The sequence below is a fragment of the Peromyscus californicus genome, unplaced genomic scaffold (genome assembly GCF_007827085.1).
Source record: "Peromyscus californicus insignis strain IS unplaced genomic scaffold, ASM782708v3 Scaffold_4__1_contigs__length_199733344, whole genome shotgun sequence".
NCBI lineage: Eukaryota > Metazoa > Chordata > Mammalia > Rodentia > Cricetidae > Peromyscus > Peromyscus californicus.
The window spans coordinates 175,202,193-175,224,626 of NW_026294562.1; the positions used below are offsets into that span (position 1 = coordinate 175,202,193).

The 22,434-nt window shown below is 55.4% G+C and overlaps 1 protein-coding gene across 8 annotated transcripts in view; it reads right to left on the reverse strand.

The window, feature by feature from the left end:
• The window catches only part of Pak4 (p21 (RAC1) activated kinase 4), a 40,889-nt gene that overhangs the window by 8,645 nt on the left and 9,810 nt on the right, over positions 1 to 22,434 (reverse strand). The window contains exons 2-4 of one of the 8 annotated variants that reach the window (XM_052763242.1): positions 2,840 to 2,913; positions 874 to 1,035; positions 495 to 760 (exon numbers count right to left, since the gene is read on the reverse strand). In XM_052763242.1, the coding sequence (XP_052619202.1) occupies positions 495 to 698 (204 nt within the window). In that variant the 5' untranslated portion in view covers positions 699 to 760; positions 874 to 1,035; positions 2,840 to 2,913. Of the gene's footprint in view, positions 1 to 494; positions 761 to 873; positions 1,123 to 2,839; positions 2,914 to 9,056; positions 9,861 to 21,331; positions 21,656 to 22,434 lie in introns of those variants that run through there. The other 7 variants (XM_052763241.1, XM_052763240.1, XM_052763244.1 and 4 more) reach the window with 7 other exon arrangements.

Sequence of the window (22,434 nt, forward strand, 5' to 3'; positions counted from 1 at the left end):
CCTGGCAGGACACTCTTATCACTAGGCCTGTGTGGCTACAGCTATGCCTGTAGAGAGACCACAACTCTCACTGCACATGGAGGTTGGGGAAGGGTGGGGATCTTGGATCCAGACCTCAGGTCCCACTCCCACTCTGCCATTTTGCTCAGGGTGACAGGGAAACCCCCCAAGACTGAATGGCTTGGTGTCTCATTGGGGCCACAGCTTCTACCCCGCTCCCACCTGCCTCAGTTGCTCCTTTCAAGTCCTTGGAATGCAGCTGTCTGGGAGTGGGCTGTCCCTATGTCATGAACCACTGAGGAGACAAGGTTGGGTGTGTGGTGCAGGGCAGGAGTGAAGAGGTCAGGGGTCAGCGTGGGCTTCCCTGATGGGCTGGCGGGTAGAAGGCTGGCACTGAGTTACAGAGGTGGGAGGTTCAACAAGGAGGCCAAGAGCAGCTGAAGGGCTGGGCCACTATGGCAGCATGGCTGTGGGGTAGACGTGGTGATGGCTACCTTGGAGGCTCCAGGCTGGATGGAGGTGATGCAGGCGGGGTCGATAAGGGGCTTGGGTCGGCGTGCTGACTCTTCAATCAGGCTCTGCCACTGGCGGGGCAGCCCTGTGAACTTCTGCTCATGCTGGTCAAAGCCTGTGTGCACGCGATGCTCAAAGTTGGATGGGGCCGAGATCTCCACCCGCTTCTTCTTCTTTCCAAACATGGTTCCAGGGCCTGCGCACAGCAAGTGTGTGAGCGGTGGCTGGCTGGGGCTCTCACAGGCACCTGCAGGAGGGAAGCACCAGGGAAGTGGGACCAGAGCAGGCGGTCTGTCCCTCAGACCCTCCCCACTTCCCTGCCTCGGCCCCCCAGGCTCAGCGGCTCTCTCTGCCACCTACCAGCAGGGGGCAGTAGCCTCTTCCAGGAAGAGCCCTCTGAAGAGCTCCTTTTGTGGGTTCCTAGGAAGCACTAGAGCAGTGGTTCCCAACCTTCCTAGCGCCGCAACCCTTCATAACAGTTCCTCAGCTGGGCTGTGGCGGCGCACACCTTTAACCCCTGCACTAAGGAGGTAGAGGCAGGCAGAGCTCTGTGAATTTGGGCCACAGAGTGAGTTCCAGGACAGCCAAAGCTACACAGAGAAACCCTGTCTTGAAAAACCAAAAATAAAATTAACTAAGTAAATAAATAAAATGAATAAATAGTTCCTCACGTTGTGGTGACCCTAACCATAAAGTCATCGCATTACTACTTCATAACTGTAATTTTGCTACTGTTATGAATTGTAATGTAAATATCTGTGTTTTCAGACGGTCTTAGGTGACCCCTAAGGTGTCCTGACCCACACACAGGTTGAGAACCGCTGATCCAGAGGGTCAAACCCAGCTATTTCCACTCATAGCTACAGCTAGAGTCCTTCTTGTGGCCCAGAGACCTCACATAGCCCGCCCCGTCACCCCACATCAGCTCCCATACTTCAGGGCCTTTGCACGGGCAGTCCCCTTACCTGATAGCCCGCCCCATCACCCCACATCAGCTTCCATACTTCAGGGCCTTTGCACGGGCAGTCCCCCTTACCTGATAGCCCGCTCCATCACCCCACATCAGCTTCCATACTTCAGGGCCTTTGCACGGGCAGTCCCCTTACCTGGAACACCCTTCCCTATCATCGCCAGAACTCCCTCTCTCTCCTCCTTCAGTTTCTGCGTTAGCACTAACTCCTTTCCCAACCACACAGCCTGCTGGCCATCACATCACCTTCAGATGGCCTCAACCTGTGGGGACCTGCTGCTGGTCCTTGTGTGTCATGTCTTCTGTCTCTCCCAACCCCACTAATGCTAACAGTGCCTAGACTAGCCCATCCACAGTGTCTCTGGTCCACCTCTGGGCTGGGCACACTCTGAGTGTGCCAGTGTGTACAGTGAGCAGTCCCCACCTTCAGTCTGGCCACAACCATCAGCTACAGACACATGGGATGCCCCTCCACGTTGTGACGTTACCCTAGCTTTAGGGCCCGGGTCTTCAATTGGGCGTTAGATAGCACCAGTCACAAATAAATGCCTTGAGCCAGCATGGCGGTGCATGTCTTTGATCCTAGTACTTGGAGGCAAAGGCATGTGGACCTCTGTAGTTCAAGGTCAGTCTGGTCTACATAGTGAGTTCTAGGCTAGCCAGGAACAAATAGAGAGATCCTGTCTCAAAAAAGGGGTGGGAAGCTGGAGAACTGGCTCAGCATGTAAGAGCACTGGCTGCTCTTTCCGAGGACCTGGGTTCCATCCCCAGCACCCACACAGTAGCTCACAACTATCTGTAACTCCAGTTCCAGGGAATCTGATGCCCTCCTCTGACCTTTGAGGACACCAGGAACGCATGTGATGCACAGACATACATGCAGGCAAAACACCCATACACATAACATTTAAAAACCAATCATTTTTAAAAAGTAAATTAAATAACACCACCGACAAAGACTCACAGGCCGCGCCCAGCCAGGGCACAGGCCGCACCAACGCCCGCAGCCCCAGCTACTCAGGACGGAGGCAGCCGGCAGCTCCGAAGCTCTCCTGGGATGGAGAGGAGTTCAGGCTATTCTGGACGACCAGTGAGACGGACTCAAAACCAGATAATAGAGAGGTCTGGGGCTGTAGCTCGGTGGTGGAGCACAGTGGGCCGGAGGCCCTGGGTTCCATCCCGGCTGAAGGAGGGACGATGGTGGTACCCCACAGAGAGCTCAAGAAATGATGGGAGCCAGACAGCAGCGGCACAAGCCTCCCCTTCCATGGCCTCTCACTCTCCCCCTCCCTGCCCCCACCAGCCCCTGATGCCCAGGAGACTGGCCCGTGGGAGGAGCCCTATAGGCACACAGACCTGGTCTCAAGTTGGCTGGGCTAGAAACACCCTTGCGTGGGTGACGTCTCCTCCCGGGGCTTTGAGTTACTCATCTGCAAGACAGGAAGAAAAGATCCGTAACTGATTCATTCACTAACACCCACTGCACCCTGGCTAGTGGTGGGACATGATGACAGCCTAGACAGCCTATGACCCACTAAGGTGTCCGTCCACATGGGACAGACAGACCAGTCCCTAGACAGTGACAGTGCACACTGGTAGGGACTTGGCTGACAAAGTGCTACCAGCCATGGAGGGACAGCTAAGGGGAGGCTTCCTACAGGAGGCGCCCATGACGGGGGGTCCAAAGGACTCCACAGAGGACTTCCATCTTCCTCCAGGGTGGAGGGCACGCACAAGACCAGCCCCAGCCCCAGCGAGAGCCTGCTGGGAGCCCCAGCCCAGCTCTCCCCACCTCCCGGCACAGCTCTGTTTCTTGGGGAGCCACCAACTCAGCCCACAAGAAGGACATTATGGGCAGGAAGCCAGGGAAACCGGTTTGGCAGCGCAGTGAGAGGCAGGTGTGGTGGGAAGGGGGCAACTCAGCAGCCAGCCTGTCTCAACTGGTCCCAGGAGGCCAGCAGGTGGCCAGCCCCGGGCCTGGACAGGGCTTTCCCAGCTGGTTCAGTTTCTCTGCTTGACCCAGGCCCAGTGGTTCTGACAGAGGGCGGGACAGCTGGGACAGACGGGCATCTCTGGCTTCTAGCCTTCTCTGTCTGCGGCACCATGCACCCTTCCTTCCAGCCTTTCCTGCCTGGCCATCGCCATCACCTCGACCTATGCACCAAGGCTACCCAGACCCGGCTGGCTTCCAAGCCCTCCTTGACTCTAGGTCTGTCTCTACAACCCCAACAGAGGCACAGCCCTTGCTGCCTAGCCCATGCTGCCTGGCACAGCGTGCAGCCAGGTGCTGCACCCTGGGGCTCCCTGCCCTCCCTGTCTAGCTTGCTCCTCACCTTGAACTCTTGGCTCTACTCTGTTCCCACCTCCCACACCCAGGCAGCCCCAAGGCAGCTCCCAGACTTGGCAGAAGAGGGGTGGTGGTGTATGTGATCTCTCACTAAACCTAAGGAAGTGGCCAGGATGGAAAAGGTGGGGGAGCATGGGGCAGTGCCTTCCCATGCTCCCCCATACAGACCCCCACTCATAACCTCCAAGCCCCCTTGCACACTGCAGCCACTTATGACCCTGCAGGAGAAGGGGCGGAAGGGCACACCTCCGGATATTTGCCTGGGCCACCCCTTCCTCTGGGCAGCGTATGGAGGGAAGGACAAACAGAGGAACTGGCCATGTTTATAATGACCTGGTGCAGGCCCCACCCAGGCCCTTCTAGGCAGCTCCTGACCCCGTGGGTTCAGAACTTCAGAGCCCGGAAGCCCAGGCCTCAAAACCCCAGCTGACAGCTAACTAGCACTGTGTGACCTGGTGTTTATAGCTGTGAAGACCACAGCTCGTGCAGGAAATTCCAAGTGTGACCCCAGGGAAAGAGCTCCACTCTCAGGCCTCAGTTTCCTCTTGGTTAAGATGGTGATGACAGACAGTAGCTGCTTCCGGCAGCTTTTACAAGGAGTCACATAGAATGCAAAACAAGCAAGGCACTGGGCCTGGCTCAGAGCCATTATTACAGAATCAGGAGGAAATGCTCAGTACTAGTCACCATGACAACACAGCCAGCAGGCATGTGCACCTACTGTGTGCCACCTCTCTTTGAACCACTTTACCCAAGCATCCCTCAACCTTTGCTCCTGATCCAAAGAGGCCATGAGCCCCGTGCCTTAAATAAGGACAACAAGGCACAGAGGCCCCCTCACTTGTCAGGGGCAAAGCCAGGGTAGACATCGGAATAGGCCACTTCTCCCAGGGCCTGTGGCCCCTCCTTCCGGCCAGGCAGACCCTGTCCATGGTGCCCAGCCCCATGCCACCTGCACAGCCCTGCGACGGAAGCTCCTCACCCCAGGTGTCTGGAGGGAAGCTGAGACTCCAGAGAGGAAATCCCCTGCCCAAGGCACTCAGCCAGCGAGAGGTTGCCAGGATCCGAACCTGGGAAGGTGGGCACACCTGGCTGGGCTCTAACCTGCCTGTGCTGTATAAGACTGGTCTTGGTCACCATACTGCCTCTACCTCCCTGGCTCCAGACCTCCCCTTCCCTCTCCTGTCCTGGTCCCATGGGGAATGGGCCTCCTGGACCCCCTCCTAGGGCCTTTGATGAGACAGATGGCCACAGAAAAGATGCCTGAGAACCTGTCCCTGTCATCAAATGTTCTTCATTCTGTTCTAGTGCTGACACGCCCCTCACTACCACGAGGGAACTTGTGGCCCTGGAAAGTCACCAACACAAGCCCCCTGGCTCCTAGGAACCTCAGGGCAGGGGCTACTCTAAGCCAGTGCTGGGAGTATCCTGTTGGACCCTAGACATAAAGGGGTGATTAGGTACTCTGGAGAAGTATGGAGCAGAATGGCAGGGACAGGAGCACCCAGCCCAAAGCACACACTAAAAACTCTAAAACAAACAAACAACAAACTACATAGATATTGCTTTTTGGGTTTTGAGAGAGTGTTTTTGTGTGGCCCTGGTTGTCCTGGAACTTGCTCTGTAGACCAGGCTGGCCTTGAACTCATAGGGATCCACCTGCCTCTGCCTCATGAGTGCTAGGATTAAAGACATGCACCAAAACAGTACTATATTTTGAAGTGCTTAGTTCAGTTTTTGAAGAGCTCTCGAACTCTTCAAAGTGTGGGATACTCACGTTTTCCAGTTTCCTCCTGCGCCCCTTGCTCCACTTCCACTTTGATGAGAGGCAAATGCCTCCACCTCCATACTCCCAAAAGGAATGCGCCGCCACCTCCAAAAGAGCCATTCCTGCCTCAGTGCACCGTTTTCCAGGACTGAGCTGACAACGGGGGTGGTCTGGTTCCTGCCTTCTCGAGCCCATGCCCATTTCCTGCCACCGTCAGCTCTACTCATGTAATCTTAATGTGCCCCCTAGCCTCCCCCTCTGGTCCCACTTCTTCCAGGAGTCTTCCTAGGTGATGGCCCTGGTCCCTCCTCACCAGACCGCCCCCCCCCCCACACCACACACACACACTCCTAAGTGACCTGTCACAGCTACTGGGCCTTCACCTCCCTATCAGCCCCTCTGAGTGACAGCTGAGGCGGAGCCTGCCCCGCCCACAGCTCCGCAGCTCTGCTGCAGGGTTCGCACTGGGGAAAAGTGACTGTCAATAAACCATGTCCACCCAAGTCTGCAGGGCAGACTGAAGATCTGAGAGGAAATAAAGGCAGGCTCAGAGGCTCAGGTGAAGGAGGTGAGAACTGTCTGTCACGTTCTCACTGCACGAGGCCTTGTCCAAAGAGGACCTGTGCTCTGGAAGAGGGGCAGGAGGTAGAAACCAGTCAGGGCGAAGGTGGCACTTGTTAGGCGGCCTGGTGGCTGCAGCGGGGCAGGCTGGGAGACAGCTGGGTTAAGCGGCACAGGCTTGAGCTGAGGGAGATCGGGTGGAGCCTCGTGGACTGCTGCAGCAAGGGCTCCATCCTTCCCAAGTAAGACGGAGCTGCGGGGAGGGACTAGGCAGGGGAGGGGCGGGAACAGGGAACCAGGGAGATGGCTGGACAGTCCAGCAGGAGACTTGGTGGACAGGACACACTGGGGGCTGTGGAGTGGGCAGAGTGGGCAGGTTCTGCTCATTCTAAAGATCAAGACGGCAAGACGGTGCCAGGGCATGGAATGTGAACTCTGCAGACCTGGCCTGCTTGACACAGCATCAGGTTGGGCCCACTGGCCTCCTGCCTATCACTCTCGAGTGCTCACCACCCCTGAGCATGGCAGTGTCGGCCTGTCCAAAGCTTACGGTCTGCTACACCGGTGGCCCACACAGCTGAAGCTGTGGCCGGCATGTGCCAGGCACAGAGACTTGCCACCATGGGTCCCCAAACAGACCTGGGTGGGTGGGACTCCTCTACCCTAAACCAGGAAACTGAGGCCCACAAAGAGGAAATCAACTGCCCAGGGCCACCTAGCGCCAGGTCACAAAAGTACCCCACTCTGTCCCACAAAGAAGGCCTTTTAACACCCTATCAGTCTCGTGCTTCTCAGTGGCCCCAGCTCCACTCAGGCCTCCAGTCCACAGGAAGGACCTAAGGGGTCTACGGGACAAGAGCAGGGGAGAAGCTGCCCGTATGACTCCAGTGGTGACCACACAGCCTGCCTGCGCGAGGCCCGCACGTCTCACACGCCTGCCCTCTCTGCACCCCTCCAGCTGAGCCACCCAAACCGAACACAGCAGACTGTCACAGCTTTGAACCCACAGCCTCCTGCGCAGAACTGCCAGCTTACTTTTTCCCTTGGCTGTCCTGGAACTTGTCCCATAGCCCAGGCTGTCCTCGAACTCACAGAGATCCGCCTGGCTCTGCCTTCTGAGTGCAGGGATTAAAGGTGTCACCACCGCCCTGGCCCCTTCCTCTTCCTTTAAGTGGCTGGGTATGGTCTCCTGGAAGGGCAGTCACCGCCACCCTTCTCAGTCTGTCTTAGTGTCCTTCTAGACTGCTGCTAGAAGAGGCCTGTCTCTTTTGGCCACTGCCCAACACAGGGCTGTCCCGGTACTACAGGGGTTCCGTGGGCCTAAGAGCAGACTGCCCAGACCCAGGTGCTAGCTTGGCCACTCGAGCTGCGTGTCCCTCGCCAAGTCACCTAACCTCTCTGGACCTCAGTGTTCTAGCTGCAGAACCACAGTTGTGACAGTCCCTACCTGTTGGGAACATTCAGACGACACAAGTGAGGCGTGCAGGACAGGGTCTGCCATGGTCCTCCTGCAGCGTGAAAGATGACTGACCTTGCACACTAACGAGGACGCTGGTCACAGTCCCCCTCCCAGCACACATGTGGTAGGGTCACTTCCCCCAGGGTTGGGGTGGGGACACGACAGGCTGCCACTGTCTGAGGACTGGTTTGTCTAACCCACTACACTGGGAACCTCACGAAGGCCGGGGTGAGGGCCACCTTAGCCACAGTGTACCGCCAACTGTGTGCACCATAGGCAGTGAGAGTGAGCTGTAGAGGGGGCTGAATGGGAAGCTGCCTGGCCAGCTTCTGCCTCCATCCCGGCTGGGCACGAGCATCCTGTGGTCATCCACACAGAGCCCAAGCGGGGATGGCTGCCAGAGAAAACCTATGCAACATCAGAGGAGTTTTCATCCATTCTGAAGCCCTGCAGGAAGAAGAGGCAGCCAGGAGGGGGCTCCTGATCTTCCTATACTCCCTCCGGTCCACCTGCCTGTCAGGCCACCTCATCACCTCACACATCAGGCCACCACGCAGCCAGTGACAGCTTTTAATACAACCTACACTTGCCATATCACAGGCCCTGCAACAGTAAACCAAACAAGCCCACGGACAGACAGACAGACCGACCGGCTGGGCATCCAGATACATGTAGTCATCCTGAAAACCCCGACTAGCTGGAGACCATAGTCACCCATTCGCCTCCTCACAGCACCCTGAGCACCTAAGTGGCAGCTGCCACAGGGCGTGAACAGAGGAGGCAGTGGCCAGGCCACCGCTTACTGTGGAGCATGCTAAGGTGAGCTCAGAACCGAGCGTCTCGCCCCTCAAACAAAGGTGCCAGCAAAGCCTGGTGGAGGGAGCTTAGGAGGCACCAGAGGGAATTCAGGGAAGCAGCTGGCAGGCCCAGGCCCGGAGAAAGTGCTCAGCAAGTGGAAGGACCGGGGACCCTTGAGCAGCCCACTGTGGACGCTCTAAAACATGAAGACCCTCCCCACCCCAAAGAGGCAGGGTTCCCTAGAGATACCTATAGCCACAGCACAAGAGCTATGATACATAGTAGGCCCCAGCATGCCTGCGGGCGCAGTGGTGCGCATGTCCACACAATCTGAAAGAGGTCCCGAGGACTACAAGGTGAGGCCCTGGGGGCCACACAGCCACAGGTCCACGCGCAGCAAGCAATGAGTTCCTAATGTCTGACACCAGCCCACTCAAGGCTCACTAGGAAGATGTCTGCACAGAGGCTCAGGGGCCTGTGCTCAGACACTGACCAGTTCCCAGGAGCCTGCCACCTCACACATGGGAACAACAGTCACTCCACCCCTGGACCCAAGAAAGGTGTGGCCCATCCCACATACTCACACTGGCTCCAGTGGTCAGCCCCGCCCTCTCCTAAAGGCCCCAGGCAGCCTGCTTACCTCCACCATTCTCTTTCTGCTTCCTGATGGCCAGAGCTCCCAGTGCAAAGGGCAGGGACAGGCTTCAGGGCACCCTCAGACTGGCCAGCTGGCTCTGCAACCAAAGCTCTCTAGCACTCGTGGGGACACAGTCTAGCTCGGAACAGCTCAACTGGGGCTGTGGCTCCCACCCACAGAGGGCGGGAAGCAGGGAGGCGGGAGGTGGGGCTGGAGCCAGTAGGCCCGGGAGGGTGGCCCATAGCTGAGGGACAGAGGGGAGGGTTGGCAGGGACCCCAGGCACAGCCTGGTCAGCAGGACTTGCCTCCACTACAACAGGCACACCCATCCTAACTCCCCCTCCACACACAGGTTGGATAACAGGGGCCCAGGAAAGCAGGGCTTATCTAGGCTGCACACCAGAGCCGCGACTGGACCAATGGGTTGGAAACAATGGGGGAGGAGCTAGATACAGGAGAGCGCCTCTGGAGACCTCAGGGTGGGCTGTGTTACAGATGGGTTGAGGGCTGCACGTGGGTTCTCCGAGGTGGGGTGTATCTAGAGAGCCTGGTGGGCCCCATCCCCTTTCTCTCCCCTGGGTGCGACTGTAGCAAGTGGTATAAGCAGGGGAGCTGAAAGTGGAGAGATGGATGATAGGAGCAATGGTGGTGTGGAGGCTGGGACCAATATGCCACGCTAAGCCTGCAGGAGCTGATACGCTCATGCCCAAGTCCTCCTGCTTCATCCCTGCCCAGCACAGGTCAGCCACTTTAGCAGGCCTCCTTTACAGCAGAGCAACCAAGAAGTCCGGAGAGGCTGTGGGACCGGCCGAATGCAGGCCACTCCGATGCCTGTGCCCTTACCCAACTGCTCTGGGTGAGGCGGTGCTGCTCAGAGCCTCCGGCCTGAACAACGGCCATCTGGACGGGGCGGGCGCTCCCGAGCCCTTCTGACAGCCCAGCTGGTCGCTGGCCCTGCGCAGAGGCCTCCTGTGCAGTCACTTCCAGTGTAAGGCTGTCCAGGGGCAGAGAGCTCAGTCTGTCTGTCCTTCTGGGGCCAGCCTCCTGCACTCGCTCAGGAAGCATTTCCTATCAGCCCAGGCTGGACCACACATGTCCTCTGGGCCTTGCCACAGCAGCTATGACCTCTGTCGACTACTGTCTGCAGTCCCCAAATTTACCAAGCTCCTTGCATACATGAGGACTCACTTGGGTGGCAGGCAATCCAGCCAAAGAAATGCCCTGTCCCAAGAGGGGTGGGGAGTGGGGCCAGAAGGCTCTGGCCCAGTGAGCACGGCCCAGCCTGTGGAGCCCCTGTGAGGACGACCAGCAGGTGGCCGGAACCACTTGTGTTCATCTAGTCCCACTCCCTCCCCACTGCAGAACAAGGCCGGGAGACCCCAAAGTCTCAGATCTCCGGGCACCGCCTCCCTGTGGGAGCAGGGCATCTAGGAAGCAGCCACCCAGAGAGGAGCTAGGTAGGGCTGCCTCCCCAAACCAGACCAGCAGGTTTGGGCTCTGGTGGGGGAGGTGGCTCGGCCTGGCCAGCTCTGGCCAGCTCCAGGAAACAGGTCCAAGAGGGAGTGCTGAGTGTGTGACTCACTAATCATGGTTTGTCACACAGGAGCTTGTCTGTCCCTTTCCTTTTCATCTCTGCCTGTCTCTAGGACACAGTCACATGGTAGGTACCAATGCCAAAAGGGTAAACAGAGGCAGGTAATGCCCTCCCCATTATCCTTGGTTTTTTCCATTGGAGAGACCCACATGTTCCAGGAATACACTTTCGCACTTTGAAGAACCTCACAAAATGCAGCCCAGTCCATACACAGCACCTTTACCTACTCCAAAACATCCTTGCCATACAGCTGGCACTTGGGAGGGAGGACTTGGCAGCACCAGTTAGGTTGAAACACACCTCGGACCTGGCAGTGTTCTCCTGGGTACAACATAAGCAAAACGCCAGCCCACGGGCCGTGGGAAGGTTTATGGTGGTCACCAGACAAGGGAAAACAGACAAATGCCCTCAACGTGATCTCCTGGGTCCCTGGAAGGACAGCATGGGGATCTCATGGCCTGCACTACATGGGGTGAGTCTCAATAACAAAGCCTAGGACCCCATTATGATAAAGCGCAAAACCCCTGGAAAGGAGGTGGCAAAACCAAAGAGGAAGGGCAAAGGATATGGTCCCAAGAGTCAGGAGGGTCCCAAGTTCAAGGCTGTCTGGGCTACAGTGAATTCAAGATCATCCTGGATAACAAGATGAGACCCCATCTCAGTATCAAAAAACAAAAACACAAAAGGAGCCAGATGTGGTTCACTCGGTAGGCTGAGGCCATGGGACTGCTGTATGAGGTCATCCTAGGTAGGATACAAGCAAATACCAAGCTAGCCAGGGATATATAGCAAGAAAGACCTTATTTCACCCCCCACCAAAGGGTAAAAGGAGGGCAGCCTAACAGTAGAGCCCTGCTTAGACTCCACCAGGGAGGGCTGGAGACATGCATGGCTCAGTGGTAGCACACGTGCCCAGCATGCACAAGGCCCTGTGTTCAACTCCCAGCATAGGAGGAGAAGGATCAGGAGCCCCTGAAGTATAGAGAATGGAAGGTACCACCTGTCTTCCCCTGGAGGGAAGAAAGGTTTTCCCGTTATAGTAACTGCTCTGCTCTTCCATTCGTGTGTGAGGCAATTTCCAGCACGCATCCTAATGTCAAAAGGAAGGGCTTTAAAGGAAAAGACTATGAACACATGTTTAGATGTGGATCCCATGAGTCTCTCCAGGCCTCGTTTTGCAGAATGCTGGCCTCCACTTTGACGGCCATGTGAAGTGCTGTGGTGACTGGAGCTGGCCCCCTGGGGCCAGGCTGGCAGCTCTCACAGGCAGTGCAGGGGTGCTAACAGGGCTGCCAGCATCAGTGGGCGATGCCAGTGGCCCTGCACCAGGAATGCCCTGCTCCCTGCACCCTCAGCAAGCCCAGGGCTGCCACTGCTCACCTGGAGAGCTCAGCCCAGCTCCTGCTCAGCTCAGCCTGGTTTTCATTTGCATTTTCTTCCTCTGTCCATGGAGCATCCATGGAGCATCCTTTCACACTTACAGAAGCTGTGACTGCCCTCTGCCACGAGTGTCTACTCAATACCTTTGCCTGTTTTTCTGCTGGGTCAGGCAGACCTTTGTGAAGCTAATCTGACTGTGTCCCTTTCTGCTGAAAACCAGCTGGGGCCTCACAGTCACAGCCATCTCCCCACCAGGAGCCCCCAGGCCATGCCCACCTCTGCCCCATTTCCTCCTACCCTTACCCAGTCGCCTGCTCCAGCCACATGCAACTTCCTTCCCTGCACTCGGTCCTCTGCAAGAGGTCACCACGTGGCCACCAGATGCCCTGTGGGACTTGGAATTTCAGTTGACAGGCCCAAAGGGAGGAGAAAGCGGCGGAGGCCGGCCATGGGGAGCTGCGGCAGGTTGCCACGGAGAGGCATGAGCTTGAGGCTGTGACTTTGCTTGGGAGAGGATGCGGTCCAGAAGACCAGAGCGGGTATGGAGACCAGTGGTGAGGCTGGAGCGGGGCCAGGCAGCTGGGGATGGTAGCCGGGAGGGAAGGCTAGAGAAGGGGTCACCTAGAAACCCAGTCTACTAAGAAGAGCAACGTCCGGGAGGTGGTTCAGTTGGTGAAGCACCTGTGCTGTGAGCACGGAGAGCCAGGCTGGATCCTGGCACTCCCGTGAAAAGCTGGGCATGGCAGGTGTGTCTGTAACCCCAGTTCCGGGGAGGTGGAGACAGGCTGACACCTGGAGCTCACTAGCTAGTTGGTCTAGGAAAACTGGTGCGATCCAGCCTCAACAATGTGGAGAGTAACGGAGGAACTCAACCTCTGACCTCCACATGCATGCATACACATGAGCACACACACACACACACACACACACACACACACACACACACACACACACACACACACACGGTGACACTGTCTAAGTGGGGCATTGGGAACGAGGCTCAGGGAGGTGGCAAGGATGAGACCATCTGGGAGAAGTTCCAGGATGTCTGACCCAGACCCATGGGTAACAGCCAAGTGGGAGGCACCTCCCCCCTGACACTAAAGTCTGCCACACAGCAGAGGAGGCAGTGAGGCTGGGGCATGCAGGTCAGTGCGGGAGCACGGAGAACCCGGAAACAGACTCCCACCAACATGACTAGTTTTATTCTTTAGGGATTTGTTTTATTTTTTGTAGGCCTGCTGGTGCACATGTGCAGTGCCCACAGAAACCAGAAGAGGGCGTTGGACCTCCTGGAACTGCAGTTACAGACAGTTGTGAGCTGGGTGTTGGGACCCAAACCCAGGTCCTCTGCAAGAGCAGCCAATACTCTTAACCTGAGTCACCTCTCCAGCCCCAATGCACTGGGCTTTAAAAAGTAAGTGATTTTATGCCCAGTGTGGTGGAGCACGCTTGTAAACCCAGCACCCAGGAGGCAAAGGCAAGGGGAACTGAGTTCTAGGTTAGCCAGAGACACATGTGAGACTGTCTCAGAAAGCTTATGAGATTTAAAAACAAACACACAAAAAAGTGATTTTTTTCACTGTGGTATAAAACACATACACTACCATTTTAACCACTTGGAAGTATGCATGCTGCCCAGCATCTTTAAATACTCCGAGTGTTGTATAACCATCACCACTCTCTTTAGCCCAGCCTTTATACCAGCCCCAGCAAAAGAGAACTGCTCCTTCCCTGTTCCCTCAGCCTCCCCATAGCCTCTTCCACCTTCTGCTCCTTTGTGCTAGTCTAGGCCCTGTGTACAGGTGGACTCATGCAATCATTCTTCCTTACGCCTGGCTTTTTTCACTAAGCATAATGTTTTTAAGGTCCAGCCACACAATAGCATCGATTAAGGCTTCATCCCTTTCTATGGCTGAATAATATGCCATTATGTGTACCTGCCAGTTTTCTCTTTCCATTCATGGAGGGATGCTAGGTTGTTTCCACTTTCTGGCTGCTGTGAAGAACACTGCAAGGCACTGGGTGTGCAAATATCTCTCAGTCCCTGCTTTCAGTTTTTGCTTTGACTTTTTGTGACAGGGTCTCTCTACACAGCCCTGACTGTCCTGGAACTCACTCTGTAGTCCAGGCTGGCCTCGAACTCACAGAGATCCACTTGCCTCTTGCTTCTGAGTGCTGGGATTAAAGGGGCGCAGCACCAGGCCTGGCCCCTGCCCTCACTTCTTTAACGTGCACCTGGAGTGGAAGCGATGGAGCGCACAGACGGTCCATGTTTGTGTTTAACCTTACAAGAGGATGGTAAGCTGGTCTCACAGTCCTGCCTGTGAAGAATGAGCTTCCAATTCTTCTACCTGCCAAATACCTGCATTATTCCCCTCACTACCCACACACCCCAGGGTCTCACCACACAGCCCAGGCTGGCTTTGCGAAGATCCTCCTGCCTCTGTCTTCTGAGAGCCGGCCGGACTGCAGGCCTGAGCCAGCATGCCTAGTTACTCTTTCTTCTTGTTTAATAGAGGCTATTCTGGTTAAGGATGAGGTGGTGATAGACCACGGTAACCGGGAAAGTGAGTAAAAAAGCAGCAGCATCGTAGAAGGTGCTGGAACAACTGGCTTCCCATACATACAAAAGGAACTTTGACAGAAGCTACACTGCACACAGCATGCAAAGGCTCATGCCCTTAAATGTGAAACTCTAAGATTTCCAGAACACAAAACAGGTGGAGGCAGGAGGAGTCTAAAGTCAAGGCCTGCCTGGACAAAAGAATGAGTTTATAGCCAGCGTGGGCAACTCAGGGCTGGAAACGTAAAGGCGGCCCAGGGACGCAGTGGTGGGTGGCACAATGCCTGCTTAGCACGTGCAGGGCCCTAGGTCCATCCCCAGGACTACACACACACACACACACACACAGAAACTGAAGAAAGCCTCCAGGGCTTAGCTCAGGGCTCTCAGACTCCACACCAAAGGTACAAACCATAAAGGCAGAAATGAATGTAGGGGCCTTTCTCGGTTAAGAGCACTGGCCGTTCAGTGCCCAGCACTCCACGGGACCCTCAACCGTCTGGAACTCTGCTCCCAGGAAACCCCATGCCCTCTTTTGGACTTCACAGGCATCAGGCTCGAACACGTGCATATACATATATGCGCACATACCGTAGGCAAACACCCATACACATACAAATGAACAAAACATTTAAAAATAAAGTTTTGTTTAAAGAAGACTTTTCCTCTACCAAAGTTCACGTGAAGAGAATAGAAAGACAAGCTATAGGCCCGAGATGTGGCTCTGTGGTAGAGTGCTTGCCCAGCAAACACAAGAAGCCCTAGGTTCAATCCCCAGTGCTGACGGGGGAGAAAAAGGCAAGCAACAGACTGAGAGAGACATTCACACGCCGCATATCTGACAACGGCCTAGTGTCTAAGATAAAGCACTCACAGAACTGAACAGTAAAAAAGCAAGCAGTTCAATAAGAAAGTGAGCAGAAGCCACTAGACATGTCACCAAGGCAGATCCACAGATGGCAGATAAGCACACCGAGTGTTCAACAGCATTAGCCATTAGGGAGACACGAATCCACGTGACTGCGAGACAGCGCTGCACACTTACTCCAGGAGTTCAGGTCAAGAATAGTGGCGACAGCAAATGCTGGCAAGCCTGCGGGGACAGCACCCTGCTCGCTGTACTGCCGCAGGCAGCAGAAGATGGCGCAGCTGCTCTGAAAGCAGTCTGGCACCCTCCTTAAAACCGGTAACTGCCATACCACCAAGCAATTACACGTGGGGTATTTGCCCCAGAAAAACGGAAATTTATGCTCCACATAAAAACCACTATGGGAACGTTTACAGAGGCTCTCTTTGTAATAGCCAAAAGACTAGACACAGGCAGATGTCCTCCATGGGCAGATGGTGAAACACCCTGGGGTACCTGTGAGTGCCACCCAGCAACAGCAAGGAGGAGCCCCCAACACACGCTGCCTCTGCAGGTGTCTCCTGAGAACTCGGCTACATGAGTGAAGACAATTCCAGAAGGTTCTCCATGGAATGACTCTACTTATGTAACACCCCTACAATGAGAGAATTGTAAAACTGGGGAATGGATGCCCAAGGCTAGGGGAGGAAGGGGTGTGGCTGGAGCAGGCCTGGGGCAGGGGAGGGACGACTGTGATGGAATGTTCAGCCTTGACCAGATAGCAGTCCATATCATGGTTGGGGACCTAGGTGGCTTTGCAAGCTGTGGGCACTCAGGGAAGATGGGGAGAACGTGAAGGTCTAGCTCACAATGCCTGACAACTGCAATAGGAACCTAAGCTGACTGAAGACTATCAGTAATCTATTTAAAACGACAGGCCTGCTCCCATCTTCCACTTTTTTTTTTTTGAGACAAAGCTTCATTAGGCAGTCCAGGCTGGCAGGTGTATACCACCATGCTCACATCTTTTAGCCTTGAGTGTGCTGTTCTTCTCTCGGTTTCTTCTTCCACAAACTAGTTCATGCTCCTATTTCTGGCCTCAGCCCACACGTCTCCCCCTCCAGGAAGCCACCCCTGGTTTTATGGATGGGCTTCATCATGGCAGCTGTCACTTTGCTGGCCCCTCTAGACCGGTGTTCTCTGAGTGCTGGTCCTCAACTCAGTAGGTAACCCCCAGCCTGGCCCGAGGGCTAACAGGTCCAGTGAAGGGACAAAAAGAACAAGAACCATACTGCTGATGGTTGCCAACTTCTGGGCTTAGAATCACCACAGAAACGTCTCTGGTGTGTCTATGAGGGTGCTTACAGAAGGTTAGCTGAACAGGGAAGACCCCTCCCCAACACACACACACACACACACACACACACACACACACACACACAGCACTAGCCCATGGGCTGGAGTTCAGGGCTTTGTAAAATGGAGACAGTGAGGAGCTGGAGAGATGGTTCAGTGGTTAAGAGAGCGTACTGCTCTTCCAGAGGTCCTGGGGTTCAGTTCCCAGCATTCATGTTAGGTTGCTCACAACTACTCCAGCTCCAGAGAATCTGACACCCTCTTCTGGTCTCTGTGGTGCATGTGTGCACACATGTGCACACGCATGCATGCACGCACGCACGTGTTCGAGCACAGAGAGAAAGTAGAGTACCAGCATTCGACCCTTTCTGTTTCCTGCTGACAGGCATCAAGTGACCAGCTGCCTTCCCAGTCATGATAAACTGTCCCTCAAACCTGAGCCCAGACAGACCCTCCTTCCTTTGGTCGCTTCTGTCAGGTGTTGGAGCACAACCAGAGTAAATCACACAACTGCCACTGAGGACACTAAGAGGTGCCAGCTCTTCTGAGTGCTTCACTGTGATGGACTAACCTTACGTGGTTTCCAAAGTAGGAAAATGAGGTCCCCTGAGGTGGTGGTAGGGTTTGCACATGCCTCCAAACTACGAACTCAGCAGTGCAACTGGGTGATAAACCCCAGCTCATCTGGACTCTGGCACAGGAACCACTACAGTGGCCTGTAGTGACTTTGTAAAGCAGCTTACCGGGGTGGGTCAGGGTCAGAAAAGAGAGCCACCCTGCTCAGCCATGGCCCTCCAGGAGACATCACAGCCCCTTTATAGAGCATAGGACTATTTGGTGACCACGAATCTCCCAAGATCTCCCCTGCTGGGCGGGGTTGGGGGCAGGGATAGGAGGCAGGGCCTAGGTGGGAGGAGCCCAGAGCAGGCTAGTTTTCACCTGGGCCCTGTTAGAGAACTCCCCTGCTAACGCTTCCTTCACTGGTTGGTGAGCTCTCAAGAGCAAAATACCAGACAGAGCAAGCTGGGGCCAAGAGCTGCCAATCTCACGCTATCCAAACACAGTTTACACCCAGGAAAGATCCGGGTGCTGCAGGAACCGCAGGGGTGTGGCCCCTGGGACTTTGACTTTTAGTTGGGCAGGGGACCCAGAGCAGGATTCTCTGTTCTCCTCTGGGCAGCGAAAGGGAGGGAAGGGCTGAAGGCATGAGCTAGCACCCCAAAGAGCTCACTTCCGGAAAGGGGCTTGCAGCGGCCGCCAGCGCTTGTCCTCTGCTCTGGGTGGCACATGGGATGTTTGCTGGATACCCAGGCACTGAAGTGAACCCAGAGGTTTCCACACTTTGCACAGAGTTAGACTTTGCACTGCAGAATAAGCTGAGCCCTGTGAGCTTCTGAGTATGTGCACGTGCTGGCCAGTCCCTCTGCCTCTGTCCCATTTTCCTGCCCACTCTGCCCTTGCCATAACACAGCGGGCCCCTCGACTCTTGCTGCAGCAAGGGACAAAAGCTGAGAGACACACAGCCCTGGAACCCTCAGACCCAGGCCGTGAACCCAGGCCAACACTGAGGCACTCCCGGGTTCTCCTCCTGTGACATGGGAACATCCTGGTCTGAGGTGTCCTTGTCCAGATGCACTGTAACCAGTTCCACAGGGTCAAAGTTACTACCATAGACAGTTTATCAAATCACTGTCCCGAGAGCAACGGCAGCCTCGGGTGGCTCACCTGTGCCCCATGCTGGAGATATGGGACAAGAGTGAGCCCAGCTACAAGATGTAATGTGTGCGCACCATGTGACTGTACAGGCATGGAGGTGGGGCTGTTAAGGCTCCATCTTACAGAGGACCACGAGGCTCAGAGAAATAGGGCATCAACCCTAAGTCACACAACATACGTCTGTGGCAGGTCGGGTCAAAGTCCACTCACTGCACCTCCAGCATTCTTTGGTTCTGTCACTCAAACATGTTTTGTCTGTTTAGGACAGTCCCCCTATCCACCCTGGCCTGGCCTGGAACTTGAGGACTCCTTACAGAAGGTGCTAGAAGCACAGGTATGAACCACCATGTTGTTGTTGTTGTTGTTTTTTCCTTTTAAAATTTTTATCCTCAAAGTTAACTTGACAGACATGCAAACATTAAGTCACTGAATCATTAAACCCAGATGTTCCCCCACAGCAACAGCTTCAAAATGGTACATGTGTGTGTGTGTGTGCGTGCGCGTGCGCGCGCGCACACACACACACACACACACACACACACACACACACACACGCAGACGCCCCCGCCCCACCCATGCCATGGCAACTGCAGGGATAGAAGGCTGTTCAAGAGGCCTTGGACCTAGTCTGGATCAAATCAGACAGATGAAAATTGGGTCCTAAGGTAACTGCGAAGTGTGAGGTTATTATGGAATTCCTGTCAACAGACAAATCTGAGAATTTTGACTAAAGTACATAACGCTTAGAGTTTGTTTTGAAAGGATCACCTGGGCTGGGGCTGCAGACAGCAGCTGCTGCAGGTGGCAACAGACACCTGGGTGGACAGGAAGCCGTTCTCTCAAGTCTGCGTGGATGTAACACAAAGGTGTCCCATGTTTATGAAGGGAGATGCCCGGATTTCAGTGAGTCTGAGGGAGCACCGCCCTCCTCAGCCATAAGGGTAACAACAGTGATCAGACTCTCAAGACACAGCGACAGCAGTTCCCGGCCACACATGCGCTGACTCATCAATTCCCCAGCCACCCTGGCAGGGAGCCAGTCATCACCCCCAACTCCAGATGTGGGAATTGGGACGTCTGAGCTCTGGCCTTCCCCAAGAAAGCGAGGAAGGGGTAGGGAGGTGGTGCAGCCCCAGCTCTCGGGGAGTAACATAAGCTCTGCGATGTGACTGGTCAAATCTTTAGCGGGAGCCCTTGCTGGCACTAAAGGAGGGTCAGCAGGCTCCTCAAGTCCTGGCAGCCAGAACTGGGACCGGCAGTGGTGACCAGACACAGGCCCAGGAGCGGCTGGAGGCTGCAGGTGACAGACACAACCCCAGGACACTGCAACTCTGTCCCAGGAGTGGGAGGCAGGGCCAGTGACGTCTCATCCTTCTTGGAAGATGTCCTGGGCCTATAGGAGCCATATCCCCTCTAGCCTCCCTGGAGAAACCAGTCAGGGGCAGGGAAAGCAGACATGGGCAAGGTAGGGGGTGGGTCACAGAACTGTGCATGCACATGTACGCGAGTGTGCGTGCAGAGTCGTGCCCAGTCCTGTGGACGGCCCAGGAGAGGTGGCTGCCACCCCACCAGGCACAGAAACCTACGGTGTCCTCCACTGCCCGTCTGTGAATGCAAATATCAGTCCTGCCTCCCCAGAGTGTGCTGTGACTTAATCACTTGCTCCGACACTTAGAAAGTACAGGAATGTCCCTGAAAGCTATACAAGTGTGCCATTCTCCCCCTCAGGCCACCAGAGGCACTTTGAAAAACTCTACAGGGAGGGGTGGTGTGTCCAACATCATGGGCCTGGGCCTCTGCCTCCCCTAAACCTGGTCAGTCTTTCTGCTGATGAAATGGGAACCAGCCAGGAAGTCACTCATCTGAGTGAGGCTGACAGAGCGCCCGGGGAAGGGCAAGATCAGTACCCAGAGGCCTTTCTCCAGGCCACCCTCCCCCACCTAGGGCCACCAGAAGTCTGGGGCCTGCTGAGGAATGTGAGGAATGAAATCATGCCTGGTGCAGCCATCTCTGGGTCCCTCCCCCTTCAGATACTTTCAGAACGTGTGGGGTCCAGCCAGCAGCCTCTCCTGAGAAAGCCTAGGCCACCATTCAGTGACCCTGCTGCACCTCCTCCCACTACCAGCCCTCTCCTCAGAGTTCGCTCCAGAAGCCCTTGTCCCCACAGGGCCCCCATCTACAGCACCCTGCCCAGGCATCCCCCCAGGACCCTTTCAGTGTGCATGGTGGACAGCTGTGGCCAGCCAGGCTTCCCAGGTACCCTGACCTCTAAGCCAAGACCCCTAAGTGAGACACTAGCTGGAGGAGGGGACACAGGGACAGGGAACCCGCCCCCCTGACACAGGAGAGGTACAGGGTGTCCCCAAATCGCTCCCTCCCGCCACACTCTGGGGAGACCCCAGCAGAGTCTTCCACATTCCTCAGTCTGTTCCATGATAATTAAACAGTAAGCTGATTAGTCAAGGAAGACCTTTAATTAGTCCCTGAAATCATTCAGGAAAATTACAGCCTCTCTGGGCACCCTACCCATCCGTCCTCTGCAGGGCCCAGGATGGTACCACAGAAAAAGCAGAGAATGAGGGAGGTCTTCATCCTGCAAAGTCAAATCTGGGGAGCCGGATGTCTTATGGGAGTAAAGGGTAGAGAGCTTTGCTCCATCATAAAATAGCTGGAGTTAACCCACAGGAGGCAGGCAAGACCCCTGCTGGGAAAGTACGACACCGTTCTGAGGGCCATGAGAACAGACATAAATAGACAGGCATACCACATTCATGGATTTGGGAGGGGGAGGCAGGCAAGATGGCTCAATGGGTACCAACCTGAGTCCAATCCCCAGAAGTCACATAAAGATGGAAGAAGAAAGCCAATGTCACAAGATGTCCTCTGGCCCTCACAAGCACACTGCAGCACATTTGTGCACACCCTCATACATGTGCACCACGCACACTAACTCAGAAATGAGAAGTGAAAATTACAAGGGTAGACAGCCCGAGGGCAGAGCGAGAAGGTGCCTTGACTAGGCCTTTGAGTTTTGAAGGCCACTGAGAAGCTGCCCTGCCTGATGACAGCCCGGGAGATGCCAATCACATGGGTGGAGACATCAGGATCATCTTGGCACCAGGCCGTGCCTGCACCAACGATTCCCCATGGTGCCAGGCTCATGTTTTCATCTGGAAAATGGGTCAGAAGGGTGTGCCCCCCCTCCTCCCGGGTTCCAGGAAGGCCCGGGCTGCAGTGTAGGAGCCCTGTGCAGGACCATGGCATGCACCTTCGACTAGTTTCCCTATTAAAGGCCTCAAGAGGCTGTGCAGCCTTACAGGAACTTCCCAGGCCAGAGGTTGTGTTAGGCCTTCTGCCCCAAGCAGGGCAGCCCCAGGTGGTTGAGGCCAGGAGAGGGAGACTCCAAATGAGCAGCAACTCAGTCTGTGACCTCCTCAGGAGGTCACAACAGGCCAGCATGCACTTGCTGGGAGAAAGATAAACAGTCCCTTTTGTATTTATGTGGCAGGCACTGGGAGGAGCTTGTGTGGGGCAGAGCCTCACAGCATCATGGAGCACAGGGAAACTTAAGGAGCCACATTCTAAACAGGAATACACACTAAGGAATGAAAAATCCAGAGTGACTAGCAAGATTTAAATGTGGCCTTACCCCCAAATGGGACCTGAGCCCGAAGTCTTCAATTCCTCAAAGGCTCCCATAGACTCTCCCCACAGACATCCACAGGAGCTAGGCTAGGGCTGGAAGGTTCTCTAGGCAGCATGCCCACAATGCCTCCCTATTTGGGTCCCCCAGTACACACTCTGGCAATGACTGTAGTCCACCAACATTTACAAGCACTGTATACAGACCAGTAAGAACAGAGTAAGGGACAGGTAACAGCACTGTGAAGCTGGCTGCGGCGGAGATGCACCATAAACCGAC